The sequence below is a fragment of the Cantharellus anzutake genome (genome assembly GCF_015039405.1).
Source record: "Cantharellus anzutake strain C23 chromosome Unknown EI90scaffold_5, whole genome shotgun sequence".
Classification (NCBI taxonomy): Eukaryota; Fungi; Basidiomycota; class Agaricomycetes; order Cantharellales; family Hydnaceae; genus Cantharellus; species Cantharellus anzutake.
In genome coordinates, this window is record NW_024066955.1 from 865,491 (window position 1) to 893,480 (window position 27,990).

At 49.0% G+C, this 27,990-nt stretch overlaps 13 protein-coding genes across 13 annotated transcripts; 9 read left to right on the forward strand and 4 right to left on the reverse strand.

Moving 5' to 3' along the window:
* The first annotated feature begins 258 nt into the window (after positions 1-258).
* On the forward strand, positions 259-1,498 carry EI90DRAFT_3035827 (Alpha/Beta hydrolase protein). The gene is made up of 3 exons (XM_039058652.1): positions 259-929; positions 998-1,014; positions 1,078-1,498. Exons 1-3 carry the CDS (start codon positions 416-418, stop codon positions 1,354-1,356), a joined length of 810 nt encoding a protein of 269 aa, XP_038921871.1. The 5' UTR covers positions 259-415; the 3' UTR covers positions 1,357-1,498.
* Positions 1,499-1,618: 120 nt separating this feature from the next.
* Positions 1,619-3,493, forward strand: EI90DRAFT_2074398 (uncharacterized protein). The gene is made up of 6 exons (XM_039052524.1): positions 1,619-1,767; positions 1,825-2,255; positions 2,305-2,509; positions 2,560-3,155; positions 3,218-3,341; positions 3,391-3,493. The coding sequence occupies exons 1-5, from the start codon at positions 1,684-1,686 to the stop codon at positions 3,240-3,242; spliced, it is 1,341 nt and encodes a 446-aa protein (XP_038921872.1). The 5' UTR covers positions 1,619-1,683; the 3' UTR covers positions 3,243-3,341; positions 3,391-3,493.
* On the forward strand, positions 3,463-4,099 carry EI90DRAFT_3035835 (uncharacterized protein). The gene is made up of 2 exons (XM_039058653.1): positions 3,463-3,680; positions 3,750-4,099. Exons 1-2 carry the CDS (start codon positions 3,492-3,494, stop codon positions 3,987-3,989), a joined length of 429 nt encoding a protein of 142 aa, XP_038921873.1. The 5' UTR covers positions 3,463-3,491; the 3' UTR covers positions 3,990-4,099.
* A 696-nt stretch (positions 4,100-4,795) lies between these two features.
* EI90DRAFT_2906774 (Thioesterase/thiol ester dehydrase-isomerase) lies at positions 4,796-6,505 on the reverse strand (the record flags this gene model as incomplete). Its single annotated transcript, XM_039054263.1, has 9 exons — positions 4,796-4,866; positions 4,921-5,047; positions 5,105-5,281; positions 5,335-5,386; positions 5,488-5,686; positions 5,737-5,840; positions 5,901-6,056; positions 6,109-6,148; positions 6,202-6,505. The coding sequence occupies 9 exons, from the start codon at positions 6,503-6,505 to the stop codon at positions 4,796-4,798; spliced, it is 1,230 nt and encodes a 409-aa protein (XP_038921874.1).
* Positions 6,506-6,862: 357 nt separating this feature from the next.
* EI90DRAFT_3279123 (uncharacterized protein) lies at positions 6,863-13,497 on the forward strand. Its single transcript, XM_039066649.1, has 18 exons — positions 6,863-6,936; positions 6,995-7,039; positions 7,108-7,174; positions 7,245-7,504; positions 7,562-7,912; positions 7,965-8,224; positions 8,288-8,617; positions 8,667-9,786; positions 9,837-11,363; positions 11,417-11,689; positions 11,739-11,883; positions 11,941-12,016; positions 12,067-12,196; positions 12,248-12,491; positions 12,545-12,668; positions 12,718-12,836; positions 12,890-13,108; positions 13,214-13,497. The coding sequence occupies exons 1-18, from the start codon at positions 6,901-6,903 to the stop codon at positions 13,294-13,296; spliced, it is 5,409 nt and encodes a 1,802-aa protein (XP_038921875.1). The 5' UTR covers positions 6,863-6,900; the 3' UTR covers positions 13,297-13,497.
* On the reverse strand, positions 13,234-14,238 carry EI90DRAFT_2073791 (uncharacterized protein). The gene is made up of 4 exons (XM_039052522.1): positions 14,072-14,238; positions 13,813-14,018; positions 13,622-13,752; positions 13,234-13,569 (listed from the first exon to the last, which is right to left on the reverse strand). Exons 1-4 carry the CDS (start codon positions 14,145-14,147, stop codon positions 13,389-13,391), a joined length of 594 nt encoding a protein of 197 aa, XP_038921876.1. The 5' UTR covers positions 14,148-14,238; the 3' UTR covers positions 13,234-13,388.
* EI90DRAFT_3035846 (uncharacterized protein) lies at positions 14,072-15,634 on the forward strand. The gene is made up of 4 exons (XM_039058654.1): positions 14,072-14,561; positions 14,625-14,887; positions 14,946-15,287; positions 15,341-15,634. Exons 1-4 carry the CDS (start codon positions 14,331-14,333, stop codon positions 15,390-15,392), a joined length of 888 nt encoding a protein of 295 aa, XP_038921877.1. The 5' UTR covers positions 14,072-14,330; the 3' UTR covers positions 15,393-15,634.
* Positions 14,977-16,555, forward strand: EI90DRAFT_2073679 (uncharacterized protein). Its single transcript, XM_039052521.1, has 5 exons — positions 14,977-15,287; positions 15,341-15,455; positions 15,492-15,635; positions 15,696-16,197; positions 16,287-16,555. The coding sequence occupies exons 2-5, from the start codon at positions 15,347-15,349 to the stop codon at positions 16,366-16,368; spliced, it is 837 nt and encodes a 278-aa protein (XP_038921878.1). The 5' UTR covers positions 14,977-15,287; positions 15,341-15,346; the 3' UTR covers positions 16,369-16,555.
* On the forward strand, positions 16,053-18,115 carry EI90DRAFT_2072551 (periplasmic binding protein-like II). The gene is made up of 10 exons (XM_039052520.1): positions 16,053-16,197; positions 16,287-16,550; positions 16,618-16,666; positions 16,780-17,008; positions 17,059-17,099; positions 17,159-17,206; positions 17,268-17,337; positions 17,389-17,431; positions 17,491-17,768; positions 17,837-18,115. Exons 2-10 carry the CDS (start codon positions 16,497-16,499, stop codon positions 17,979-17,981), a joined length of 957 nt encoding a protein of 318 aa, XP_038921879.1. The 5' UTR covers positions 16,053-16,197; positions 16,287-16,496; the 3' UTR covers positions 17,982-18,115.
* Positions 18,116-18,135: 20 nt separating this feature from the next.
* EI90DRAFT_2906453 (uncharacterized protein) lies at positions 18,136-20,700 on the reverse strand (the record flags this gene model as incomplete). Its single annotated transcript, XM_039054246.1, has 11 exons — positions 18,136-18,228; positions 18,282-18,350; positions 18,415-18,995; positions 19,054-19,225; positions 19,288-19,361; positions 19,425-19,626; positions 19,680-19,753; positions 19,804-19,955; positions 20,003-20,456; positions 20,508-20,588; positions 20,643-20,700. The coding sequence occupies 11 exons, from the start codon at positions 20,698-20,700 to the stop codon at positions 18,136-18,138; spliced, it is 2,010 nt and encodes a 669-aa protein (XP_038921880.1).
* A 354-nt stretch (positions 20,701-21,054) lies between these two features.
* Positions 21,055-23,823, forward strand: EI90DRAFT_2966369 (Metallo-dependent phosphatase; the record flags this gene model as incomplete). Its single annotated transcript, XM_039055565.1, has 14 exons — positions 21,055-21,304; positions 21,366-21,382; positions 21,443-21,448; positions 21,506-21,544; positions 21,597-21,715; positions 21,764-21,907; positions 21,960-21,969; positions 22,027-22,211; positions 22,264-22,370; positions 22,415-22,575; positions 22,628-22,769; positions 22,825-22,954; positions 23,013-23,305; positions 23,370-23,823. 14 exons carry the CDS (start codon positions 21,055-21,057, stop codon positions 23,762-23,764), a joined length of 1,998 nt encoding a protein of 665 aa, XP_038921881.1. The 3' UTR covers positions 23,765-23,823.
* Positions 23,824-23,829: 6 nt separating this feature from the next.
* On the reverse strand, positions 23,830-25,899 carry EI90DRAFT_2075602 (uncharacterized protein). Its single transcript, XM_039052525.1, has 6 exons — positions 25,013-25,899; positions 24,870-24,957; positions 24,637-24,812; positions 24,432-24,582; positions 24,276-24,374; positions 23,830-24,218 (listed from the first exon to the last, which is right to left on the reverse strand). The coding sequence occupies exons 1-6, from the start codon at positions 25,474-25,476 to the stop codon at positions 23,895-23,897; spliced, it is 1,302 nt and encodes a 433-aa protein (XP_038921882.1). The 5' UTR covers positions 25,477-25,899; the 3' UTR covers positions 23,830-23,894.
* EI90DRAFT_3143886 (uncharacterized protein) lies at positions 25,569-27,921 on the forward strand (the record flags this gene model as incomplete). The annotated part of the gene is made up of 14 exons (XM_039065066.1): positions 25,569-25,663; positions 25,734-25,815; positions 25,886-25,951; positions 26,008-26,063; positions 26,124-26,172; positions 26,232-26,343; positions 26,398-26,464; positions 26,516-26,599; positions 26,655-26,721; positions 26,774-26,995; positions 27,050-27,351; positions 27,408-27,522; positions 27,573-27,852; positions 27,905-27,921. 14 exons carry the CDS (start codon positions 25,569-25,571, stop codon positions 27,919-27,921), a joined length of 1,614 nt encoding a protein of 537 aa, XP_038921883.1.
* Between the last annotated feature and the right edge of the window lie 69 nt (positions 27,922-27,990).

The following is a 27,990-nucleotide window of genomic DNA, read 5'->3' on the forward strand; positions in this document are numbered from 1 at the left end:
CCAGTCGAGGTGTTGGATTAGCGGGTGATCTGTATTTACTTGTGTTTACGTCGATCATTCTATCTTTAGCCATCCCGCAACTTTGACCATCTCAATTCCTCTAAAACGATGCCCATCTTCCGGTTACCAGATGGTGCTCAGTTAGGCTATGAGGTCATGGGAGCTGGGCTCCTTAGCAATGGAATACGTCCTCTTGTTTTTCTGAATGGGATGTCAATGATATACGAAGATTGGGCAGCGCTCAGTGTCCCTTTGAGCAAGCTAAGACCAAGTAAAGTGCTGCCTGCCCACTGAAACATCCCATCTTGCTTATACTGCGAGTCTTCCCAAGCACTCCTCCTGGATCATCGGTGAGAGCGAGGGATTTGGTGCTGAGTTGGGTGTTATCATTGAAAGCCCTGTTTTGGATAGCGATATGGGCACTTCCATCCTTGATGGGCGCCAACCCGGCGAGCTAAGCATAAGGCTGATGGCCCAGGACGCCATCGCCCTCATCAAGCATCTTGGTTATGAAGACATCGATATCCTAGGATGGTCCATGGGAGGCGCAGTTGCACAGCAACTTTTGATCATCCTCGCGTCTGCCGAGGATCCAGAAAGCTCCGGGGAAAATGATAGAGCTGCAGCTCCCTTTAGGGTTCATCATGCTCTTTTGACGGCTACTTTTGCAAAAGTTCCCCATGCGGAGCCAGTATTTGAGAAGTGGTGCACGGATTTCGTCAGCACGTACTTCCCACTGCTATTGGCGAGAGACGAGCCCGAGGAAGGGAAGGGAGAAGCAAAGATGAGTGATGAGCAGAAAAGAGACATAATGAAATGCGCCGTGGAGACCTTTTTTGATCCCGAATTTCTCAAGACTGAGAAGGGGAGGACGGTATTCGATGCCCATATGCATGCCATTGCCTACAAGCGGCCCATTGCCCAGATTGGTGCGTGCAATTTCTATCGCGCCAGTGCACGCGCTTTCGGGGGTACTGACTTTCAACATTTTCTCCAGTTCGCCAAGTCCTTGCGGTAGGTATTGGTCTTTGCCTGTCATGCTCATTACTAATTACGATATCCCACGTGCAATTGAAGGTCCATAGCCTCGACCTCAGGCCTGGACTTCACCTCATCAAACCTTCCACAAAAGTCCTTATTATTCACGGAACAAAGGATGAGATCGTCGCACCATGGCATGAGGGGAAAGACTTGGCAGACCATATCAAACATGCACAATGGCTGCCTATCGATCCTGATGGGAAGATAGAAGGGCGCGTTCCGTCAGAAGAGTTTGGACACGCTTGGTGGCACTATTTTGAGATAGAGGTTTGGGTCAGGGTTGTGCAGACGTTTACGAAAGACGGCAAGAAGTAAGAAACCTCACAGGCGATCACGCTGTAAGGGGCATTTCTCGTATCAGTCACGCTCTTGGACTAGGTGTAACAATTCTCATAAGTGAATTCAGGCCAATAGGCCGCAACGACGCTGAATTCAATGAGAACTCCAAATGAGCGGATAGATGGTTCATGTACCTCTCTCTTCGATACATGAGTGTGCATGCGCCAGGACGCTAAACATCGCGGCGTTCACAAAATCCACATGCACATGAATCTCGGCATAATTCAATAGCCAGTCTGAATTGACGGAGTTCTCTGGCCTCAGAGGTGTACTAAGTTACCATCGTGTTGTTTCGTGCAAGAAATGCAACTAGTTCTGGTCCCGGAGGACATCTTCATAGCGTTTGGGATGTTCTTGTCCTTTGGGGATGTGTTCTCATTGAGACTCGTGAGCAACCAGAAAAACTCCCCAGTATAATTGAAATGATTGATAGATCTTCGCCAGTGTGGTTCAAAGCATTTATACGAGCTATCGCTTTCGAGGACGTTTTGGAGCGCATGGATTCATGAGAACATTGTTAGAGTCGGACTCTGGTCGCCAGAACGCTTCCTTGGTTTGCTTGGTTTACCGCAAACCGAATTGGAGCGCTTGGCCCTTCGGACTGTTTGCATTTGGCACGATCAGCATAAACTTCCTACTTTGCACCCCAAGCGTCTGACGAGGATCCGGTATGATGGTGGCATCATATCTTGGGTCACACTTCACGCTGGTCGTTGGGCCTTCCTCGCGTCAAGTGGAGGCCATTTAGAGCTTTGGGATATCCTCGCTCTCCATCGATATAACGTTGCACTTGACTTGAAAGGGGGTTGGGTGTATTCGGGACTTGTTCATGCAACTAAAGATGTTGATAAACATCTACTCGTTCTTTCGTCAAGGTAGGAAGTACTCACCCTGCTCGGCGCGTTTCTCATTGCCCAATAATAGCCTTCAGAAATCTTACCTAGTGCAGTGTGTGCTGGACAAAAATCCCGCTTTCATCCCCTTGAGGATATATGAAGGTTTATCAAAACCTCTTGCTGCCTCCGGGAACCTTGTTCTATTCGCAGACTCGACCACACCGCAAACCGCGGTCCTTGCCTCATCAGAAGGTGTAATGTGCTCTCTGAGTTTGTTGGTGCACGATACCGCCGTAAGCCCACATGATCTTCGTGATTTTTATCATTATTGACCGATTTTTAGCCGCAACTTGCACAGTCGGCTGTTTTTTGCGAGTCCAACGTTTTTATCTTCAAATCTTCCGCTGTCTGCGTCTATGAACACGACATGATCAGTGACCCCTCTGTTTACGTGGCACCGAATCTTTGCATAAACCCGAAACACATCATAGAACTCAAGTCCAGGCTCTTTCAAATTCAACCTTGGGTTGGCGAGAACTTGAACCATCCTACTATCCACTTAGTCGCACGCGACGAAGGAGAAAATTTTTTGCTTCTCCAGTTGAAGGCTCATGAAGACACTGGCTTGATGACCCTAAGTCGCCCCACTGAAGAGGTGCCAATCCGGTCTGTGCCGTTAGCCTGCCGCAATCTCGCAATGACTTCCAGTTGTAAAGCCTGCGTTTTCTCTACCGAGGATGAACGCCACCAAACTTCAACGATCGTCTCCTGCATGCTGGAAGGGGATCGGATCGGTCGACCTCGAATTCTGTGGCAGCTGCCTAGTTCGATCAACTGGTCGGCCGGCGTGCATCTGTTGGCATTTGACGATGTTATTGGCATGATGGCCGTGGGTACAGTCGAACCTGGGCAGGGTAATATGTGGCTTGTTGATTTCGGGTAGGTAGATATTCCTGGTGTATTCACCATCCTCACACGAGCCGCACTACACAGACTACCAGGGGAGGATTCAGTGTTTTCCATTGACAACAAGCCCCCCCGGAGATGAAGGATTCAAGTATAGCATAACGATCCCTCGGACTGCCACACGGACGACTCTTCATCCCTGCCAATGACTCGCTTTCGGTAAGTTTATGATTTAATAGAGGTACGAATTGGGTCTCAACGGTGCAAGCACTCACCCTAATTTTCCCCTTTATTCAATTCGCGTCCACTGTACGCATCGACTCCCATGCCTTCATCCGTCACGCCATACCCACTATCGGCTTAATTCACATGCCGCGCACCTCAGCCATGCGATTGCTTGCCTTTGCATATCCTAGACGTATGTCATATCGGGGTTGCAGTCCGCATTGGCTCCTGGGCTATTTATTTGCTTTATGTCTACCCGCTGTGCATCGATCCTTGTGCCGATTTTTCCTTAGTTTCGGGATTATCTTTGTCTGCACTACTGATTGCTTCGTCCTGTTTTGCAGTTGAATGTGTAAGTTATCCGGTCTTCCCGAAGGTGGAGGTGTTACGACGTTTGGGTACCTTCAGCTAGTGGGATTCCGGGTATCCACTTGGTCTCTGATGCGCATCAGTTTTCACCTGTTTTCCGAACTTCTTGCGTGTTGCTCATCGGCACTACGCTGCTTCTCCTTGTTGCATTTGTATCCGGGTCGCGCTTTGCAATTCAGAGAAGCTTTGACACCTGTCGGGGCTGCCGTCATGCTGCATTGTGCGTACGTTTTCACTAGGTCCTTAATTCCTTCATGGTTATTGTATCACTGAATTCCAGATGGAAACATAGCCAGTGCGCGGCGGTTATGGTTTGATCACATACTACAACCATTTATGGCGCCCTCTGGCGTTCCCCACCGCCGGCTCTTATTGGAGCTCCTCATCGTGCTTCCCAATGGCTAGGAAAGCACAGGATGTACTTCCCACCTTCATCGGTCTTATTCCAGAAGGATTGTCCACAGATGAACCAACATTGATGGGCATCACTGGGTTTTGGAGACATCCGTATCGACTTTGAGTGTAAATGAGAATCTCCGCGGCGAGCTCGAACTATAACTGGAGGCTATAAGATTATATGTTTCGTAATGGACCTGCGTTCCGTTGGTGGGATCTGCTCTCGTCCGGTTCACTGGTGATTGGATATTTTCTAGTCATGAGTTCAACAATGGGCGTTAGATGAGCTCAGCGACCAGATGGGTTTCGAAAGTGGTATTCGGGCATGATATGTCCTAGGTTGGAGCTATTGAAACATTTGGCCATGATTATCATAGGTGAACTCAGCTGCCTCGGGAGATTGCCTGTCCACCAAGAAATCCCAGAGATTCTGGTCATCGTCGCACATCTGTATGATGTAGCGTCAGGGAAATGATTTTGGTGGCATGCAGCGATTCAGACAGACGTGAGTCGAATGGGCCACACATAACACTTCAGGTCTTCTATTTCATACTCCTATGATGTAGGATAAGAAAGCGACCTCTTCTGCTCCCTCACCAGTGCATGTTTCATGATCAAAAACAAGAATGGAAGACGCAGTCCGCACGAGCCCTGCCTCCAAATGTTCGGTTTGAGTTATAATTTTATGACCTAAATTTCCTTATTTGATCACCGACATCGAGAGCACGCCGCCCTTCCAGCCATTCCATAGCTTCTGTTCAAGGGGTGAAAATTAGCGTTGTATAAGAGATAGAAATGGTCAGTTTACCTATATAAGTCACCGGGATGACTGTCTTGTGCAGAGTGTGATCGTCGCCCCAAGTGAATTGGAACTCATTTGTCGTCTTCTTATCTCCTGTCTTAACGTCCAGGACATCGGCTTGCACGCGAACGTTCTTGGATCATAAAAGTCAATGTTCAACGATTGATCAATTTGTCGGCGCGATACTTACTACAAGGGAGGCATGACGGTCACTTCTGAAGTTGGCCGCACCAGATTTAGTATGAGTAACTTTGCTTTGTAACCGTAGAATACTCCCCACAGGGACAGGAAGCTTGAAGGTAGTGTTGTCCAGGGAAAAGAAGCGAAGGGGACGGTTTGCAAATAAAGTAGCGGTCGAATATCCAATCTGTAGGAGGGATATTTGGGTTGTCACCTGCACTGGAGTTAGGGTATCCGAACCTCATATGCCAGACGCATCAGGTAACCTGAGAAGTCGTCAGTGGTGTGAAAACTTCAGGTTGTATCGGGTCTTGCCTCCAAAGATCTTTTGGTGGACGCTAACAATAAACGTCTTATCATGACAGTCTTGGGCAGCAGTACTACAAAACATACTTCCTATCTTGTGGATGCATCAAGGCGGTGCTCTCCAGCATTGTATTCCCCATTGGGGTTGTCTCCAATGGCCTCCCTTTGCTATCAGTGAAGGGTTGATGCACAACAAAGAGACTGTGAATGAGAGAACTTTCGTCCTCGCACGGCGGGGAACGACTCAAGGACAGGAGACTGATTTTCTTTTTCCGTTCCTTTCCAACTGAAAGATCATATCAACACGCGCGGGCACTCTTGATGAATAGAACTGACCTTTGCCGATATGAAAAAGTTCTCGCTCTGTCTCCGTCTCAAGTATGAGTGGGTTCAGCTTCTGCGCCTTATGGGTTACTGCATCTCGACAAACCATGGAGAATCTACCTAGATGACATGCAGGGTGAAGTTTGCGATGGACCCGGCAGGCAAAAGTTTCAGACTCACCAATCATTACAGTTTTCTCCTCCCCTGTGGTTTCATTCACGCTCTCCAACTTAATTGCTACTTCCATTGAGCTAGCACCTACGAAGATGACTTGCCCGCTTATTCGAAGATCGCTGGTGTCCTGCGGCGTGAGTGGTTGAAGCATATCCAATCTGAGGAACCACGTCAGGCCACCTGACATGCACAACCTGTGGCATCGCCCACCGATCAATGGACGCAGTAACAAAGTAGAAGCCTTCCAGAACTCATAAAACAAATGATTAAATCCTAGAACCTCGGAATGCTCACCAACATCACTAATTGAGCCGAGAGACTCTACTGCAGGACCAAGCGCATGTTTGTATGCCACAGAGCCTGCAAGCGAGTCGAGATGTTCCATTATCTTCCCGGTGCGAATTCCCCCGTTAGCGTTCGTGTAGCTATCGAGGAGGTGAGGATCGGACGCGAATGGCAGGGTCACTTGAGCGTAGCTCTCATGCATACGCCTTGGCATCAGATTCGTTCCGGCCCCAGCTGGAATTTCTGTAATTTCGCTCCTAGGGGAAGACACAGCCGTACTTAAAAGGTTATCTCGCCAGAGGATTGGCAGACGCAACGGCATTGCGCTAGAATCAAATGAGGGCATGAACCGATCCTGAACGTGACAGAATGCCTACATCCTTGGTAACCCACCAACGAAAAGCCGGCTCAGATCTTTCCCTCACTGTCTTCAATAAGTTATCAAGCATCAATAGGTTGTGCGTTTCGGTTGCTGGTTTGATGATGAGCTCTGGAGGGACGCTGGAGATCCCTCTGCGGGGGGAACTAAAGAGAGAAACCCGGTGTCTGGGACCAAATGACGCGATCCGTGCGCTTCCCAACGCAGAGGATGTGCGTTGGGCCCAAAAGAGGGGATTCATCTTTGCGAGAGGCCCAACTAGAGAATCGAATGTGAGTGGCTATGCATTGGTCGTGTCGCCGAACCGTGACTGTCCCTGAGCTCATCGGCATCCCATAATGTCAGGTCTCGCGTTCTTGGTAACAGAACTCCAGGTATGCGCCTTAAAAGTGCACATGGTCACTGCAGGGACCTTACTTTCTCCCTTTACAGTCGCTGGCTAGTGAAACTCGGAGGAAATACCCTGACGTTCGAGATGTGGGTATTGTTTGCAGTCCCCACTAAGGCTTCCTCATTATGCCGCTCATCCACAACCCCACTTGAAGGCTGCAGAGAAGTCCCTCTCTATGCTGAGAGCTTCTCCTGAACAAGCATCTGCAAGTTTGCTCACGGGTGCGCTGTGGTCTAGCTTGTCTTTATTTGAGCGGAAGATTTGATCCAATTCTCCTAACTTGATTCGTAGATGGGGCCCAATCAGAGGAGTTACTTAAGCCAATATTCATGGGATGCGCTACCAAAAATCCGAAAGTCGTCACTATTTCGCTCGGCTCACTTCAGCGCTTAATCGTCATGAAGGCTGTCCCCCTTTCATCCATTCCTCATATCGTATCCACAGTTGCCGATTGCATGTCTCAAGGCGTTGATGTGCAGCTCCGTATACTTCAAACATTGTTGTCACTTCTCACCAATTATTCTGGTATCCATGGGGTGTTACTTGGGGACGTGCGTGGCATCCACAACCTCTCACATCCTTACATCCTGACATAGATATGCTCACAGGCATTATTGTTGTGTTTTAGACTACAGGAGTCCAGAATTGCCGTCGTTTCATCTACTGCAGCCGCTACGCTGCGGCAGCTCGTGATGCTAGTATTTGACAAGGTGGTTGATGCCGAACGGATGGACGAGGTTGACGAGGATGGGAAGGAGCGAGAGAAGACAGTGTTTCCTAATGGCACAGAAGTATTCCTTTCTCCATCCTCCAGGGATGCATTTTGCGTGTTTCAGGACCTATGCTTGCTAGCGAACTCAGAGCGCCCGAGTTTCCTCAGCCTCGAGTCCCTGCCAAAAACCTTTGCTCTGGAGTTAATCGAGAGTGTGCTGGCTAACTATCACTCTATGTTCAGAAAGGTATCTAGTTTACGACATCATGTCTGATCAAACCTGACTTTTCAACTGGCAGCGATCCGAGCTGCTCTTGCTGCTTAGGCATCATCTTTCACCGTTGCTACTAAAGGCCCTTTCAGATAAACCTATATTTCCCTTAACCCTCCGCTCCACACGAGTCGTGTTCCTTCTGCTCAAACAGTTCCTCGAGTTGCTGGAGACTGAAGGGGAAGTATTCCTAATGCTATTCATAAAAGTCATCTCGGGTGACCATGATAATCATGAAGCACCTCGTCCATCTTGGATGCGGGTGCTTGCCATGGAGATCATCCGAGGGTGAGTAGTACACTTCAGCTCGTGTGTGACAACTAACTGTTCTCATGCAATCCCACTTTACAGACTATGCAGTGATGCCGAGATTGTTCGCCAAATATGGGATCGTTACGACGGGGCCAGAGCAAAAAGCTCCTCAAAAGTTTTCTCATACCTTGTTACGGCGTTGAAACGTCTCGCCACTGAGAAACCTGCTCTCCTGGGTTCATCCTCTCAAATATATGGATCCGGGGTGTCTGCCATCCTTTCACAGTCTACATTAGATTTGGGTCTTAGCGGAGCTTCGGGATATGGGATTGAAACCGTCGCTGGTGTTGTTGCGAGCGCTGCCAATATGGTCGGAATCGGTTCAGGCACAGGGCTTAGCATCCAGGGTGCCTCAATGAAACTGCAATGGTGCGTACATTTAAGATGTAGAAGGCCCACCGTTAAAAACCGTGCACAGCATTGATCAACTCGATAAGGCGGATGCACCAGCGATCCCCGAACTTTATGTCTATCTTTTGGCTTTGCAGTCCTTAGTGGCGCTTACCGAAGCCTTTGCCTCTCTCTCTGTCCCCCTCTATACATCTATTGCCATTCAACGTCCCCGTGCTGCAGGGGATTCGCCTATACGGGCACCACCGGCTCTTGACATCTCGAAATTACCGGATTCAGAGTCCAGCACACAGCAGCTGCGATCGGTGTATGGCATGATTGAAGCCGCTTGGCCAGCTACACTGGCTGCATTGTCCTTCTTTATCACTACGACTCTTTCAGATGACCTTTTCGTCGAAGTACTGACTGGTTTGCAGAGCATGGCAAATGTAGCTGGAGTAGTTGGACTGAGCACCCCTCGGGATGCGTTCTTGACATGTCTCAGCAAATTCGCAATTCCGTCTGGAGTTGTCTCCGCCCTCGATTCAGCTGCTTCATCAGAAACGCCTGCGACGCCCCGTTCAGCAAGTGTGCTCTCGGCCGCCACAGAAAATTTAGCTGCGTTAGCTAACAGTGTAGGGGGCAGCGGACCTGCGGCAAGCGTTACCCCATCCCTCTCAGATCGCAATATGACCTGCTTGAAAGTGCTTATCTCAACCGCACTCTTCCTTGCCGGGAGTCTCGGCAGCAGCTGGTTCGACGTGTTGGAAACACTTCAGAATGCCGAGTATGTCCTATTCGTCAAAGGTCCTTCTGCCACTCGCCGTGCTTCCACGGGGCCCTCGGGACTCAGCCCAATCAAATCCCGTACAGCCTCGATGACTCCCCCTGCTGCAGCTTTGAGTGTGGGATCCCCATCGAGCCATACCAGGTCTTCCATAATGTCTGACATCGACGTGGAGAGTGTCAGAGCCATGATGAATCGACTCTTTGATGCGTCAAAGAATCTTGATGATGAAGCTTTTCAATTTTTCATCACGGCTCTCTGTAAACTGAGTTCTGAGATGATTAATATGCAGGCAGGACTAGCGCCCACGGAATCCCAGAATGAGAACAGTGTAGACGATCTCTCGTCAGGACTGTTGCCACCACGAGTGGAATCACCTCACCGTCGTCGGGCTAGTGGGATCCAGCTCACAAGAAACATTGTAAGTAGGAAGAGAGCGTTTTTATTTCTATCCTACTCATGCCCTCGTAGCGAGGCGGTGACTTTGGCATTGCCAGATTAGGTTCTGTGTCGAAGCTCAATATTCATCGTCTCATCTATCGGGATCCCGCTCTCGCATGGAATATTGTTGTAGGTCACCTCCTATCAACCTTGAAGAACCCCCTTGCGCCTTCACCTATCCGTCTCCAATCAGCCGAGGTTCTTGATGACATCTTGGTTGTTGTTCCAAGAAACATCACAAACCTAGGCGATCAGGCTGAGATGCAACAAAGAATGTTCCGTGCTCTGAGTGAGCAGGTGATTTTTGAACCACCGCAGTTTTCGTTCACTGTCACAGAAGTACGACGTCTGGGTCTCGAATGCCTGCATGAGATACTGCAGTTTTCCGCTCACACCCTAGTGACTGGATGGGAGACTATTTTCGAGGTTTTGTCCAGCGTCTGCATCCCACCACCTTCGTACTCACCCTTGCCGCCCTCCCCACGATCCCCCTCCGATCAAGCCGAGAGTTCGTCGCGTCCTCGGCCGCCTCCACTTTCGTCTCCTTTGATTAAGTCGAATGCTTCTCTACTACGGATCGCCTTTCAGTCCTTGACTCTGGTTTGTGATTCCATCGACGCCTTATCCCCTGACAACCTTCGGCTTTGTATCAATACCATTGGTCAGTTCGGCACACAGCCCGATACAAATATAGCGCTGACGGCCGCCGAGAGTTTGATGTGGGGCGTATCGGATTCTGTCCAATCCAAGCGGAAAGATTCAGACAAAGAACCTGTCTACAGCAGTCTGTGGATGTTCCTTTTATCGGAGCTGCTCCAACTATGTGCCGATCTTCGTACTGAGGTTCGGAATGGCGCGATCCAAACGCTTTTCCGCTCGCTTCAGCTTTATGGGGCAACTTTGAGTCCTGAAATGTGGACGGAGTGCCTTGAAACCATTGTATTCGCCCTATTCGATTCCCTATCATCCTCTATCCGTAAGCTGCATACCGATCTCTCCACATCATCCAACACGGCCGTGCTGGCGATAAATGAGTGGTATAACACAAAGAGTCTTGCCTTTCAGTTAGTCGGATCAGTGCTTTCAGAGTTTCTTATATCACGCATCATCCGCCTCCCCGCCTTTGCGAAAATTTGGCAGCGGTTTATTACCCATATTACACAAGCCGCTTTATTAGACAACCGGATTGTTACTACTGCCGCGCTAAGATCCCTCGAGGCAAGCATCAATGCTTCACGGACCGAGGCGGAGGATCTTCAGGACGCTTCGAGAACTGCACGTGAGGCTGCATGGAGCAGTCTTGAAGCGGTAGGGTCGGCGGTTGCGAATCAGCGGGAGGCATCGGGAGCACCACCAACGGAGATCGGAGCCACCCCTCCTTTCAATCAAGACAGTTTGCTTGCTCTGGCGGATGTGCTGAGGGTCTTGTATGTCTTTAATGGAGATCAGTGGGAGCTAGGAAGGTTGCGGCAGATGATGTTCATCCTTAAAGCCATCATGACATACACCAAGTCGCCAGAGTATCGACCAGATGTTGACAAACTCACCCCTGTTCAGGCGAGATTTAGTCTGTCGATGTCGAAGCGAATTACTGACGCTAGTCTTAATAGTTAGCAGTTATACAGGCTGTGGAAGCTATTAAACTCACTGTTCGTTTCTCACCTTCACTTGTCTTGAGTGATCTGTCCGAGTTTGCCACCTTGGCATTTGTTGCTGCGTTCGAGGTGGAGAGCAACTCGGGCCCTCAGAACTCAGCCGCTTCAAAACAAGTGACATACATAGCCTTAGCTAAGTACGCAATGCCGAAGTTAGTGGATTTATACCTCATCCATAAGACTGAGTTGGACATCTACAATGATGGGACGTTGGAGCGTGTTCTCTCGGTAAGCCATTCGCACTGTCTGCGCATTGCCGTGTCTCAACTACATACAGTCATATTCCATCCCTATGAAGTTGAAGTACGACTGTCCAGCACCATCAAAATTCGGATCAGATGAACCCCTATGGAAAACTGCGACGACGAACTTTCTTAAGATCGTGAGGGAGTTAGGTCAGAGCATTAAGAGCTTCAGTGACAGTACGTCGTCGAAACTATGGGAGCTCGTTTAGTTGATCTGTTCAACCCGCTATCCAGCTATCCTTCCCGAACATATGGAGGGAATTTGGCGTCAGGCTCTGGATGTCTTCCGTGGCGCGCTTCTCGCTGATTGGTACGTTTGCTTTACACACATCCAGTTTGCGAACGTCTGAATCCCCTTAGTACTGCTGTCACCCAATTCTCACTTGAAAAACAAGATGCGGAAGAGAAGTTCGACCTAGCACTACTTGCAACATTGGAGATCGACGTGATCCCATACGTTGGTGACGCCCGAGTGCCTGATCCCGTGATTGTAAGAATCTCGTAGCGTCCCGGAATGTTTTTGACCCTTTCATCCTTACAGATCCAGCTAGGGAAGACTTTGCAGAACGCCTGTGTACTTCACGACCTAGAGTCACATTTTGAAGCGCGCATGGACTCTCTACAACGACCTGATAATGGAGGGAAGAAGGGCAAACCAAACGGTCTTCCCGTGGAACCGTTGCCAATATTCGGTACCACAGCGCAGGCTAATCTGCTTCCTCGTGAACGCTTCAACTATTGGTGCTTCGATTTGCTGTTCTTAGCGTGCTCGGCTTCCACTCAAGGCACGTCGAGTCTGGTAATGGCGGGGCGTTGTTAATGACCCACTCTGAATTAGACAATGCCGCAGAACGGCAGAGGATTGCTGCTCTTATATTGCCAAGCCTGTTGAACAGATGTCATACTGTTCTAGCGACATACGTTGTAGACGAGGCACTGCGAGGAGGGGTACCATTTCCAAGGTGAACGTTAGAAAAACACCCCCGACTCCACCCTCTAACACATTTACAGGGCAAGAGAAGAAGAGCTTCTGTACGTGCTTCGCAAGCTCCAGGAACTTCGCCTTTGGCATGGGTGTTTATGGGCAGCTTTCTCAAATGATCCTTCCAGGTGGAGTGTCAACGTTCCAGGTATTTCACTATCTTCTCGTCTGTCATTCGTGTGGCTGACAGAGCCCCATCAGACATCGATACAACGTTAGAACCTCTGAAGATGATTGCAGATGCAACAAAACGATCGAGTCAGGCCCACCTTTTTCATTTCTACACTTTGCTCTACGAAATTGCAACTATACGCCGGGCCCCTCCGTCAATGTGGGTTGCTTCCCCATATTCACCAACGCATTCGCCTTCTGCTTCGGATTCCAAGGTGAACGGATCAAAGAGTAAAGAAAAGAACAAGAGTAAAGAGAAGAACAAAAAGGACAAGACACATAGTCCCGCTCAGTCTATCCATGAGCGGAGAGGGACGATTGGAGCCGAAGTCGACGATGAGGTTGACGCGCCAGGCACTGTAATTGAGGTAGATACTCGCATCCTTGCGAAAGCTTGTTTGCGGCAGATCGGCAGGGAAATGGGTGCGGAGATCTAGATTGTATAGCCAATGCTCGGTTTTGGATGTGTGGACTTTTCGTCAATTGAATTCCCTTCAAGTGTAAGGTTCGCAGCAGCAAAGTACTCATGTCATAGACTCCGCTCGACAGGGAACCACCATCGGACCTCCTCGTCATACTCTTCCTCGACAGTCCAGTATGTCCTACCAAACCACGCTTGCTCAAGGTAAGGTTCCCAGAATTCAATCTCACATACGTTCTTCGTTATTCGATAAGAGGCAACGTGTGGGCTAGGACCGAGATACTCATGCCTGGCTCATACATGTGAGAACGAATGAAAACAAGATAAGTGTTCAGCAGTACCTCTTAGGAAGAATAGCGCCAGAACCATCTGATGCGACCTGCTGGACGTAGTTAACGGCTGAGATCTCGATGGGAGTGTTGTAATGCCTGTAGGTAATGGCGCTCAAATCATCGCCACGGTTGAAGCGGACCTTGAGAACAAGATCCTTCGATTCACCCAGATCGGGCAGATTTACGGCTGGTGCACTCACAATGTCATGTCCGCTCGTTGAGTTGAGATTCCTGGGCAGTAGTAGTTTCCCAGCAACAGGAGCGATGAACTTTCTGACCGGGGGCTTTTCGAGTGCCCAGGCCTCAGCCTTTAATTTCTCGAATGCAGGGCCCTTGAGAGTGCCTTTCAGCTCATTTATAATCTCCTCCTGCTCAGCAGCCGAAAGAGACGACCACGGGCCTTTCCCTATTCTTCAACATGATAGAGCATTGTCTGGCACTGGAGCTGCAACGACCCACCTTTTTCGTCCGCAAGATATTCATCTCTTTGTCGGTTAAACGTTTCCAAAGCGTCGGGTGTCCAAACTCGATCCATTTTATCTCAAACTCCAATTTAGCGGATTTTCAAATTTTCACCTTCGTTGGTCAGCTCGCACAGCCGCAAGTTCTCTTCTGGACTCAAATCGGAACCCGTTCACCGGGGATGATCGATAAACACTGTACTCCATTGGAACTTGGGTTCTAACATCTTCTATCCATCGTTCACCGCTTTTACAGGATGCCTCCCGTTACGGATGAGAAAATACTTGAAGGTGTTCTGCAGCACCCGGCCAATGCGGTCAAAGGTGCCAAGGCGGCAGGGAGTAAAATAGGCTACATCGAGCTTTCTGCTCTCACGTATGCGGCGAAAGAGGTGTCAGTCTATCATCAGCTGCGAGACGCGGGTGTTTTGGATGTTATTTTGGGCGCCTTTGTAGACGGATATGACAGAACAGCTGAGGACATCCAGGCTAGTACTGTCATCCTTCCATGTCAGGTTGCATGACATCTGAAAGCGCGAGGCTTTTGGCAGGACAAAACCGTGGCGTCTCCCCATTGGATTCTTCCTTTTACTGGTCTCATCAACTTTCTCGTGTCATTGAAGAAGGACGGAATCCAGACTGAGGCCAATGCAGGAGCGCTTAAAACCATCGGGAATGCATATCCTCGTCTCGAGAGCACAATCGATAAAGAAGTCCAACTCCTCAGCGCTGAACGTGAAGGTCTGGACGCTATCACCAACATTTTGTCTCTAGGACTTTACCATCTTTCACGAGTGCCCGACGTCAGCGACAGGTTGGTGTGGGTTGGCCTCGAGAGAAGCAGCATTTTCTCACACGGATTCCTACTCCAGAAAGCTGATGTATTCTTCAAAGTCGTTGTCGATACTGTCAGCATGCTACCATCTTGCGCGACCCATTCAGGCCCGGCGGTTACTTTGTGTGGTAATCCGTCAGCTCCTTGTAAACGAGTCTAGGAATCCAGCTCTAAATCCCCCGCCTGATGCATTGGAAATATTCTTGAAATCTCATGGAGGGGTTGAGGCAATAGCTGTCACTCTCCGCCAGATCCTCATTAACTACACCGTGCATCAGCTTAGCGGCGATGATCAGAGCACTCCAGATACACCCAAGCTGCCCGAGAATTACCAGATCGATGCGACTCAGATTTCCGCTGAATTTATCGCCCTGGACGCGTTTGTTGAAATAACTCATCCAAGCAGTCAAAGGTTCTCACAGCTCTCGCTAGACGAAGATGCGGTTCGGCTTCTTGGCACACACTTTGCAATGGCGAAGGATAGTGATAGTGAGGAAGTTAGGGAGAATCGTTGGATGGTTGTCAACAACGTTGCACCGTTTATCAAGTAAGCACTTGTGCGGGGTATTTAATTTGTCTGAAGTCTTGCCCTGCGGTGATAGTAATGTGATTAACGCGGCACCGAACCCGGCTCAACGGATTGCAGAGCTCGTTATTTCCTCTAACTTCCTAACTGTTGCCAGCCAATCGCTTGTCATGGCTGCTGCAACAAAAGATGCTCACAACTGTAAGTAATATTACCAGTCACTCTATGACCCGAGCGGTTTATGGACGGCCACGCCCGTAGCCGCGTGGTACCGTATCTTCAAGATGATCATCCATACCGTTCAATGTAAAGACTTGTCATGCAGGGTTTACCTCCCTGCGATCCCCTCGGAGCCAAACGCGCTCTCGCTTCAGAGGACCCTTGCCAACGCATTCCGCCCCCTTTTCCTCCCCGTCCTCGATGACATCGATGTTCTTATCTCAAAACAAGCCACAGATGAAGCAGCCATACCTGAAAGCTTAAAACAGCACTTGAACATCGCGGAGGACGAAGAAAAGGAGAAAGAAAAGGAGAAAGAGAAAGAAAGGAAGTTGCGCGAGAGCGCAGCTCTTTGGCAGACCGTGTTAACCTGGAGAGCACTTGCCACCGGACTAGGCTTCAACGAAGAAGTAGAGAGAGGGACGAGAAAGGATGTCGAACGAGGGGCCACTATTGATCATGCAAAATTTTGCTGGTGGTACAAGTGCGACACGAAGGACGCTTCCGAGACGTACAAGCGATGTTCGGGATGTAAGGCTGTATCGTGAGTGCTTCTTTAATTTCGCACACTGTTCGGGAGCATGAACCTGATTTGAATCTGATCGATTCTTTTTTTTCTCTTGGCACCCGAAGGTATTGCTCACCCGACCATCAAAAGCTTGACTGGAAGGAGGGCGCACACAAAGATGTATGCATGATTTTGCAAAACGCCTGAATACATTTACAATTTGATTCCTTATGTGAATGCTAAATTTGGGTTCGGGCGCGTATATGACCATATATAATTTTACGTAATCGGCCGATCCGAGGGCTAAGCGCCAAACATCGCTAGCAGCAGGAACGATGGCGCTACGGGTTGGGTACATCCGCGAACAGTTCGCATCGCCACTTCTTCAGGTAGGCCACGCGACCATCCCTTTTCGCGTTCATCCTAGCCTAATACCTTTCCCTTGCTGGGTCACAGTTTGCAGAGGAGGATAGGGGAAGAACGTTCACGCTTGTGGAATGTCCAAGTCCGTTGATAGTTCGTCTTTTTGAGAGATACGAGATCTCAAGGGCCTCTTTGGTTCCTTTCGAGTCTTTGGCTGTTCAGCCTGCCCCCTTAACCACTGAACCCTGATCATAGGCGGCACCGGTCAAGTCATCTCTCGCCTCACGAACAATGAGGTAGATGTTGCGATAGCCCTTACAGATCCACTGCTTGCTGGGATTGCAAAGGGATCGGCTGCGTATAAGCTCGTCGGAAGCTATGTCACAACGCCACTGAATTGGGCTGTCATTACGAGTTCGAAGAGCAAGCATAAAAAGATCGAGGACCTTCGAGGGACGACGCTGGGCATTTCAAGGATTGGAAGGTCGATTAACACTCTTCAGGTTCGACAGCTTCTGATCAAGGGTTTTGCAGTGGATCGCATGTGATGGCGTATGTTATGGCGCAGCAGCAAGGTTTCTCGGCTTCCTCAACCCTGATTGAGCCCATGTTTTTATGATCTTCCCTATCTTAGGCTGGTTGGATACTAAAACAAACCAGGTGGAGGAGATGGCATTTCAGGGTAAGAGTCACCCTGCGAATCCCTTATACTAACGTGTTTGACGGAACCTCCCCCCAAAAAGTGAACAACAATATCGAGGGCCTGGTTCGTTCCGTGAACGATGGATCAACATCTGCGTTCATGTGGGAATGGTACGAAACAGATCTTTCACAGTATTGGTGATTGACTAACCGAATTTCAAGGTTTACTACCAAACCCTGGGCTGACCGAGGAGATGTCCGGTTTGTACGTGCAAATACGACTTCACACAGCTGATCTTTTTCATTCTCGTCTCTTGAGTTCAGATAGATTCTGTTCCCACGCCCTGGCCATCGTGGATGATCGCGGCTCAGACGAAAGATCCTTCCGAGTCGGAACCATTCGACTTCCTTGTTTCAAATTGGCTCGAGTCCTTAACTGTGTATATCAATCGTTTTACCACCGCTGACACTGCAATCCAAGTCAAGTATATCAAGGATACCTTTGGGTACAAAGAGGAGGATATCAGGAGTTGGCTCATCACAGTCGCCTGGACACTGAAGGCCAAGGACATCAGGGAAAGTGTCTTGACTCATACATTAGAGTTAGTTAGCTCCTTCCTAAGTGAGGAGAAAGTTTCTGGGGGAAGCTAACCTTTTTCCCCAACGATAGTGTCCTCCACAGCGCCAATGTGATACCAGCGTCATATACAGCCTCCTATAGCCATTATATCAATACTACAGTGGCGAATATTATTCTGACTGCGAACGAGTTAGCTAACGCTTCCAAGTATGCTATGATGAGCATGTTGGAATAACAAGCAAGGACGGTCGCAGGGGCATGAGCTTGGGAAAGAACTATCGAGATATGAATGTGTTGGCAAGGTCTATAAAGAGGCATATCTGGACGAAACATTATTGAACTGTAGTCATTAACTTGCAAAGATTAACTGAAAGTCACTTTGTTGCCGGTCAAGCTGAACGTCGGTTGTGAATAGCGAGTTCGGCAATCCAGGACTGCTCAAGTGCAGAAACTGTTCTGGCATATGTATTGTTCGTGAAGATCTGGGAAGAATAAGGACTTGTCACATGAAAGAGTGTGTTGATCCACTACATACTAGTTCGTCGTAGACAATTGCGGGTACTTTGCGTCCGAACAGAGTTGATGAAGGGTGTATTTTCACGGGCTGTGTTCGAGCCAGAAGCGCGTTATAACGCTGACGTTTTAAATAGGATAAGTCAAAAACACACCAATCTTGACACTATTTGCCGGTACGTTCCGTCTTGCTGTATCAAGGCACAGTTTTGGAAAGTGCCACGGAGAATACTTTTAAGGACGCCATCTGTCTCATCACCACATGATGTGGTAGGGTCGATGCCCACGCGTCTGCAGGCAAGTGCAAGCTGTTGCGCTATATCGCCCGCTTCTGCAAATGCACGTTCGTTGATGTAGTGTTTCTGACACCAGTCTTTCAACGCTCGCTTGCTACCTGGACCATCGAGGCCGCCATTGCCTGCCTTCACTTCTTCATATGCATGAAGAATATTTAAATGGGTGAGATGGTCGCCAGAAGAGTGCCGGAACTTGTTTCGCATATCGGCCACCGTGTCACGCTCCTCCGAAGTTGGCTCCATTAAGAGTTTAGATGTGGAGGATAGAAATGACACAATCTTGATAACCTCTGCAGTGCACGAGTACTCTTGTGAAGCCAAGAGCGCACATGCCCACGGAGGGTCAAGTGGGAAATTCGCCATTTGCTTTCCTAGAGCAGTTACTTTCCCTTTCTCATCAAGCGCTTGTAAGCCATACAGAATCAGGAGGGAACTTTGTACTAAAATTCGGCCGTCATGAGGAAGTGAGGAGAATGCTGATCGAGGGCTCAAGCTGACCACTTTCTTCGCTGGGAGGATCCAGATATTCCTCCGAGGTTGGATCGATGTCAAAACACTTGAGTGTCAAGACAGCAGAGGCAAGGTTGCACCGTTGTATTTCTGGGGTAGCTGCTTCCCGGAAGTTCTTAAAGGCTTCTTCTGTATAAAGACGAAAACAAACACCAGGCCCCTGCACAATATAACCAGTCTAGTGTGTTGGTCCTGTTATTCCATAGGCGAGTTCTCACTCACCTCTCGACCTGCTCGACCAGCCCGTTGCCGGGCAGATGACTTGCTTATTGGTTTTACGAGCAATACATCCATCCCTACATTGGGCACAGAGTACGCATAAACAATTGCCACCGGAGAGAGTTGAATAGTCAGCTCACCGGTTCCTTTGTGATTCTGTGTTACAAAACTCTTTTCCTTTGCAACACCGGTATCAATGACAAACTTGATCCCTGGTATTGTGATGGATGTCTCAGCAATGTTTGTCGCAAGCACAACTTTCCGAGTGTCAGGGGGAGCTGGTATAAATATCTTGTGCTGCTTGTGCTGTGGGAGAGCTGCATAGAGTGGACAAGTCAGAATCTAAACAACGATGAGTTCTCTTCTGTGAATTATGAAAACGTCAGGGGACATACTTTCATTTTTCCCTCAGGCATTTGGTCCGCGTAAATGTTGATGGATTTATTTAAACTTTCGATCTCATCCTGACCTGGTGAGGGGCGGGTCGGAATCGAGTCTGAGGTCAATGAACCAACGCACCAGATAGAAAAACGAGTACGTCGCCTTTTCCATGGCTCATATGAATTTGATACAGCGTGCGAAGTGCAGATTCCACGTAGTCTTCCTGATAGTTTTCGGTGTAGTAAACTTTTACGGGATGTTGTCTGCCTTTCACGTACAGCATCGGCGCGCTGAGGGAAGAGTGAGCTCAGTGGTGCCACTCATCCGCAGACCTCACCCGTTGAAAAAATTACTAAATCGCTCGGCGTCCAGCGTAGCGCTCATAATGATGATAGTCAAAGGGTTTTCCTTATCGTGCTCTGGAGCTTTACCCTTAGTATCTGCTCGTTTTCCCGAATTCCTATGACGCTGAATCCTTTTAAGGGCTGAGAATAATAGGTCGGTTCGAAGAGTCCTTTCATGAGCTTCATCCACGATGATGACGCTATAACGCGATAACAATGAATCGGACATTAACTCGCGCCCAAGCATGCCGTCCGTCAGATACTTGATTTTGGTCTCAGGACCGCTCTTCTCGTCGAACCGTACCGCATACCCAACCCTCTCACCCAGTATGGTGCCCTGTTCAGCGGAGACTCTGCCGGCTAGTGAGATGGCGGCAACCCTTCGGGGCTGCGTGACGGCAATAACCCCCTTAAAATTCTGAGATTCCAGTAAGAACTGGGGTACTTCTGCTTATAACGCTCAAAAGGTCGTACTGGACGTTTGTAATGGTCACTTACGAGTAGTCTTGCCGCTTCCGGTTTCCCCCAAAATAACAACAGTGTCATTGTTTATGACGGCTCGCACAAGACTCTCCCTCCCTAGAGACCTCATATTGGTCACATGCATCATTCAAGAACCGATGACAGGCCCACCACTCCAAATTGGCAGAGATTTCCTTTGGGTCAATAGTTCTGCAGTTCGTTGAGACATTCTGAAACGTTTCTTCGAGGTTGCCTGAGCGGCGAGATTTCCACCAGGGCCATGTACCCGGTCGACGGGCACACCAATGTCGTCATCTTCTAGCTCATCCATTGTGACCGTCCGTGGCCGCTTAAATGAGGAAATTCCATGGCTGCCGAATTGCGATGCAGAGCTTGACGCTTCTATGCACCCACAATTGTAGGTGAGTTTCTTCCATCCCCCCTCCTCAATGGATCAGCATGCTTACTTGCACTGAGCGAGCTTGACGGCGCTTGCATGGGTCAAGCGTGAAAAAGAAGGACAGCCAAATACTAAATAGATAGCAACATGTATAAATATCACTGCCACTTGGACCTGGCCTTCATGCACGTTTCGGTGTTGCATTTCAACGACGTTTACCGCGTCGGGAAACAGAAGATTCCATCGGGGACGATTGACGTCACCCAGTTTTATGAACTCGTGAACTCCATACGACGTTCCTGGAGTGACACTCGAAATGGTCTATTGCTGTTTTCGGGGGACGTGTTTTCTCCTTCAGTGGAATCCTCTGTCACCAGGGGCAGCCACATGGTTCCAATAATGAACATGATCTGTCCTGACGTAGCCCTTACCGGTGAGCGATGCCTTCGCGTTTTGAGATCAAGTAAAGAGCCCATCTTATCACCTAAATGGAGGCAATCACGATTTCGACGTAAGTGAACTGACACTTGCCAGTTAATGATGAACAGCTTGAAGCGTTCTCTACCTTCAGTTTGGGGTTTGTCCCTCCCACGCTCCCCACGCGGAAGCGTGTCGTTGATGAAATGCTCTGCAGTATCCGCATTTGTGCAAGCTAATCGCCGATTGCAAGTTTGTGCGTCGCCGAAGGCTCATGTAATTTGGATAGTTTATGATACCTCTTCTAGCCCTGGATTCTCAGCAATATCATCGACGCCAGATCGAATGATACTCCTGCTCAACTCGAGCCGTACCGGATTCTCACGATGCAAGGGGTTCGCGTGGGCGTGATTGGACTTGTCGAAGAGTAGGCCTACATCAGATTTGAGGACCAACAATTTACCTGCATTTCCAGGAATTGGATTGCTACAGTCCCTTCTTGGCCTCGAGAGTTCAAGTATCGGGACATGGCCGAAGTTGCAATCGAGCTGTCCCGAGGGTTACGGGACCCAAATGGTGAACATTGTTGCGATATTGTGATTGCCTTGACGCACGCCAGGTACAGTCTAACCGCATATAATGACAATCAGGAATTAAGGTAACTTCCTCAGGTTACCGAATGTAGATTTTCCAGTATGCCTATTATCCGCATCAGGATCAAATTGACGTGCAAAATAGGACATTAGTCTTGCCAAACAATTATTTGCAACAAACAATGTCGATGAAGCCAGGAATCATCATGGCGTGGACTTGATACTTGGGGGTCACGATCACATTTATTACATCGGTAGAGGTGTCGAAGAGTGGAATAACTATCAGCATGCACCACATGAACCTGGGACAGAAGAGGACAATGGTGTGAGGTGTGCACTCATGTTGTTGTGGGTTGCTTTTTCTCACAGCAGGTAACTTCAGGTTAATTAAGAGTGGAACTGATTTTCGCGATCTGAGTGAAGCTGTACTCGAATTGGAGGACTCCCCCATTGGGAGTATTCGGAAGAAGGTGGTTGCACGAGTCAAAGGTACAACTGGTCCCACCAATGTTATGGCGCAATCTCACATTCAGCAGGAAAGCGACACCAAATTAATCCTGATATGCCTTCGTCAAACGAGATGAAAGTTATGTTGTCCAAGCTTCTGTCTGATGTTTCCGCCTCTCTGGGTGCGCCTATCTGCTACACGATTACGGAGTGGGACGTCAGATCAGAGGTTGTTCGCACGGACGAGGTGGGCAGTTATCTCGAAGCCCGTTCTGACGGCTCAGCGGTCAAATATCTAGTCTGCAATCGGCAACTGGATGGCTGATGTTCTTATGCATGCGTACGATGATGCTGTATGGGACACTGGGCAACGCGAAGGCGGCGCTGATGGCGTTTTGATCTGTGGGGGAACTCTGCGGGGCGATTCACAATATGGGCCGGGTAGATCCCTGCAGCCGCATTTCAGACGCGCTATCAGCACTTACGCGATCTACAGGAAACGTCACAATCGGGGACATCTTGGGGATTTTGCCGTTCGAAGACCCGATCGTTGTTATCGAGATTGATGGTGCTGGCCTTTGGGATGGGTTGGAGTCGGCTCTCAGCATGTATCCCAGCCAGGAAGGGTACGTGTATTCGGAGATGCTGTGATTTTCTCTAATAACACTTCCTGCTGCCGATAAGACGGTTCCCTGTCATATCCGGTTTCCAAGTGGAATGGGATTCTCGCAAACCCCCTGGGCAGAGAGTACTTGGGATTTGGCTGACTGATAGCATCGATTTGACATCTGCACAGGCGGATGTACGCAGAGGAGAGGCTGTCCCACGGATAGAGGGTGGTCGATTGTACAAACTTGTCAGCCGCCAGTACATGTGTGAGGGGCATGATGGGTTTCTCGCGCTCCAAAGGCGCCGTTACCTTGTTGACGAGGAAAGTGGCGTTATCATGAGCTCCATCATACGAAAATTCCTTCTAGGTGTGATTTGCTCATGTCACCCTATGCTGATTGCGTGTCTGATCGACTTCCACTACCAACCCAGGTTCACAATACATCTATGTGATGAAACAGTTGACAACCAGCGCATTACAAGATCAGGAGCACTTTGATGACCAAACTAAAGAGGCGATAGCGCATGCCCGAGCAGAGTGGGAACACGGTGGCCATTCACCCATGACTGAAACGAAAATGAGATGGGTCGAAGCCACAACAAAGATTTTAAGCTCATCCCAAAGACATTCCCGTCGAAACATAAAAAATGCGCTGCGCGTCGGGGGTAGAGAACACATGTCAACGGTGGATCCGTTTGATGGACAAGGTGCCCGTGTAAATGACTGCAGAGTCGCTCAGTCACCTATGGTTGATGGAGGGGGAGAGAATCTGATTCATGTTCAACCTGTGAAAGATGGTAGATTACGAGATATAGGCCGTGCCTGAGTAGTCGTGTTCAGAGACTTAGACAATCCCAAATATGAACACGTCCCAGATTGTTGTGGAATCGATATGAAGGCCCCCATTGAGGAGATTAAACCCCCGATTAAAGGGGAGATATCATGGAAGGGCATCCTCATGAAATGAGACCAACTCTGGCCCATGACCCAGCAACGGAATGTTTCCAGATGCGTTGGGATATGTCCGGACTGAGAGGATCAAAGTTTGAAAAGAATCCGTTCTCGCTTGCATGGAAAAAACGGTCATTGACGATTGTCACGCTTGATTCGGTATCAGCACTGGGTGCTGTGTGACCCAGTTCGTCATCAACGGTGAAATAGCCCAATTCCGCCACCGGGGAAAGCAACGTTGAAGGACCCACGACTGAATGCTTCGTCATCTTGTCGACAGGCGAACCTCGTGCATGTCCATATCCTTCTTCACTTCGCCTCCTGAAGAACTGCGCTCCCTGGTGTTAACTACTCGAAAGTCTCATAGAGCTGTGCTTCGCACTAACCTGGACGGGTGTCCCTAGGGCGGGGGCGGATTCAGCGTCTAAGGATAAGGCCCCTCGTTTAGGATCCCCCGCAGTGATTCTTGAAATCCTAACGACGGTCTAGGGCAAAATCGCATCCACTGGAATTCCACAAGAGGTGAAAGCTTGAATACATACGTTGTCTGGGGTGAGCACCCCGACCATATAGTCGACATCTCTGGGATCAAAATGGGAGTTAACAGCGTTTGAGTTCGTCACAGACAATTCATTGAGCAAAAGTGCTGTTGGATTCTTGTCGTTCAGAGAGTGAATGAGGTTAGATTGCGTCCTTCAATAGCATATGAGATACATTCAAGTTGAGCAGACAGACGCTGATACACACCCTGTTACTTTGAAAGGTGGCCCTACTGCTTCAAGGCCATCACAGCCTTGAGCCACGAGATACGAATCATTAGAGATGGAAAACCCGACAGCGCCCTCGGATACGATTTTGAGATTTCGAAACATAGTCACTGGACGGCCAGTGATGAATGGAGTGGAGCTAGCTACGAGGCCAAACTAGGGCCGAATGCGTCAGGCTCAGCGGATGGGAAACCACCAGAATCCCCCGCATACCTTATTGTAATTTAGAAAGTGGCGATCCAATAAAGATATCAATCCTTCCGACTGAAGGTCTGTAAAGAAGAATATTGTCCTTTTATTCCTGTGATACCAACTCAAGTGAGGGGAGAATGTAGTCGTTCTACAGGGTGCCGTACTGTAAATGTTTCAAACCAGGGGGAACAGAAGTATCTGGTTCTAGATAGCTAGTGACGTCCGGCCCAGTCCTGTCCTGCTTTCCTGATAAGGTCTGGTCCATTTTTCTCTGCCACGCTTCATCTGACTTCTGGTGCCGGTTGGTGTGCATGTGATGATATCGGCCCACTTGCACCGTAGGCCTTCCAGGCACGTTGGACACAAAAGGCGATGAGATGCTGGTGGACATCTCGAGTACAGAACAACTGTATTGGCCGAGTCCCGAAGGAAACGGTGCAGCGATGCAACCAGCAGTGTGGCGACCCGACTTCGATAAATGAGTCACCAAGGATGACAAGTGGTCGGTTGGGAGGTTTGCAGGAACGCAATATGCTACATTTGAGCCATGTGAGCATTGGATAGTTGAGACCACGGATTTGAGGAGAGCATCAGAGTTCTTAGAGAAGAAAGTGGTCGCTCTCAACATAGACTGGCAAACGCACTGGTTGCTCGTGGCGGAAACCTCCGTCCCTCAATGATTTATTTAAGCGCCAGGTCGGGCTCCATTCAGTCAGCTTGATGTCGGAACAAGCTACTGCAACTGTAGGACGACCCTTGGGGGTTGTCATTGAGCCTTACGGTCTCAAGAATATTGTCCTACGATCGCATGGCAGGTACGCTTAAGCATTTATCATCACTAGGGTAGCCTCTACGCCGTCCGTTCTCACTGTTGCATGCATCAAGATTCCCTTGGTACACGCAGGATGGTCAGTTGATCAGCCCTGCATTTGTGATTGGAGTAGCGGGTGGAAGCGCGAGCGGGAAGGCATGTTTTATAAAGTTCTGCTTTCAGCTTGCGCCTGGAATATTCAAGTATGGGATGCCGATTTATCTAGACTCATGTTGCTAGGGAGATCGTCAAAGCTCTAGGCCACATTCCTTCTGTGGTTATCATGTCACAGGTGGAAAGATCCTAGGGCCTTGTCTTGAAACAGATTTTTGATCTCAGAATGAGCAGGACAGCTTTTATAAAGCCTTGACCACCGAACAGAGCAAGAAAGCATTCGATAATAAGTTGAGCAATTTTCCACGGCAAGTGACCTTGCTATACTATGGGCTGACGCCACATGTTAGTTACGATTTTGACCACCCCTCTGCTATTGACGTGCCCTTGTTCGCAAAAGTCAGTTCGTCAGGAGAGTTGTTAGTAGCTAATTGCTTCCATTCATTTACACTGTTCAGTGCCTAGATGACTTGAAGCAGGGAAGGCAAACAAATATCCCCGTTTACTCATTTTCTCTGCATCAGCGTCTCTCTGAAACTCAATACCTATATGGCGCGTCGATTGTTATCGGTGCGCCTTCCCTGCGAGTGCACGTTATATACTAATGACTTGAGAACGACGTAGCCGAAGGTATCCTTGCCTTGAGTGACCCGGAGCTTCGCACTTTGTATGATTTGAAGATATTTGTCCAGTATGCGCCTGTAAGCAAGAACGTTCATTCCATATTGATGGCCTTGTTCAGGTGTGATAGCGACTTGATGCTAGCGCGTCGCATACAGCGTGATGTTAATGAAAGAGGTCGAAGTGTTGAGGGTGTCTTGCAACAGTGAGTGTAGGAAACTTGTTGACTGGCGCAAGTGCGTAGACCATCACATTTTTAGGTATCTGCGCTTCGTCAAGCCCTCTTATGATAACTTCGTGCTTCCAAGCAGTAAATATGCGGACGTCGTAAGTGCATTATATGATCTCACAGTGCGACTACTTATTTTCATCGTGACAGATTGTACCTGGCCAGAATAACCACGTTGCGATCGATCTTATTACCACCCACATCAGGAAGAAACTGGATGAACGATCTGTGAAGTTCCGGGAAACCATGGCAAAGGCACAGATGAATCTTTGGAAGCAAAGAATGACTCCAGGGACAGAGAATCCGCCTGAGATAACCGCACCGGATGCCGGAAAGGATGTACATGTTTTGCCGCAGAGCCCACAGCTCAAGGTATTTCCAGATCCAATCCCATAGTCTTGCACCTTAGATATCTTCCCTTAACAGGGGATCTATACCATGTTACGTGATTTCAAGACCAGCAAGTCCGATTTTATCTTTTACGCTGATCGACTTTCCACCTTGGTCATCGAGAAAGCCATGGAGTTCTTGCCATTCCGTGAGAAGATCGTACGAACTCCTGTTGAAGTTGATGCCATGGGCAAGGAGCTTGCCTTAAAATCTGGGGCCATACACGACCTTCACCAAGGTACAGGGGAACTGTGTGGGGTATCCATCGAGACTAGCGGGGGGCCGTTACGAAAGGGATTAGAACGAGTGGTGCGGGATTGCCTGTTGGGGACTATTCTGTGAGTCAACGCTTTGGCGCCTCAATATAACGCCAGCTTATTTGACCTATATCTAGCATCCAACGTGACGCAAAATCGGGAGACCCATTGCTTCTCTACTCCAGCATTCCGTCCTGCATTCGACTTCGCCCCCGTGCGGAGAAAACCTGGGTGTTCTTGTTGGATACACAGGTAGGCGCTTCGACCCATCATCATTGTCCTCCACTCGGTAATCCGTTCAGATCGTGACAGGCTCAGCAGCCATGATGGCGATCAGGATTCTTCTTGACCACGGAGTTCCGGCTTCTCAAATCATTTTCTGCACCTTTCTTGTGGCGGCAGATGGTGGTGTGCACCAAATCCAGAGGGCGTTCCCTGGGGTTAAAATAGTTACTGGCGCAGTGGATGGAAGGGTGGTGGAGGCTTGGATAGACGAAGATGTCATTCAGGTGGGATCCAACCCACGGCAATCAGCGACTCGCAGGAAGGTTTGGAACCTTGAGCCTGGCATGGGTCATATTGGTGCGTTTTCAGGCCTCTATCGAAGGCTAGGCGAACTCAAGTCTCTACCCAGGAGAACGTTATTACTGATAATAACCTCGCATCTTTCGTCGTTCGGTTTCTTTCTTTGGGTTAACTCGCTAGAACACCATTCATCCC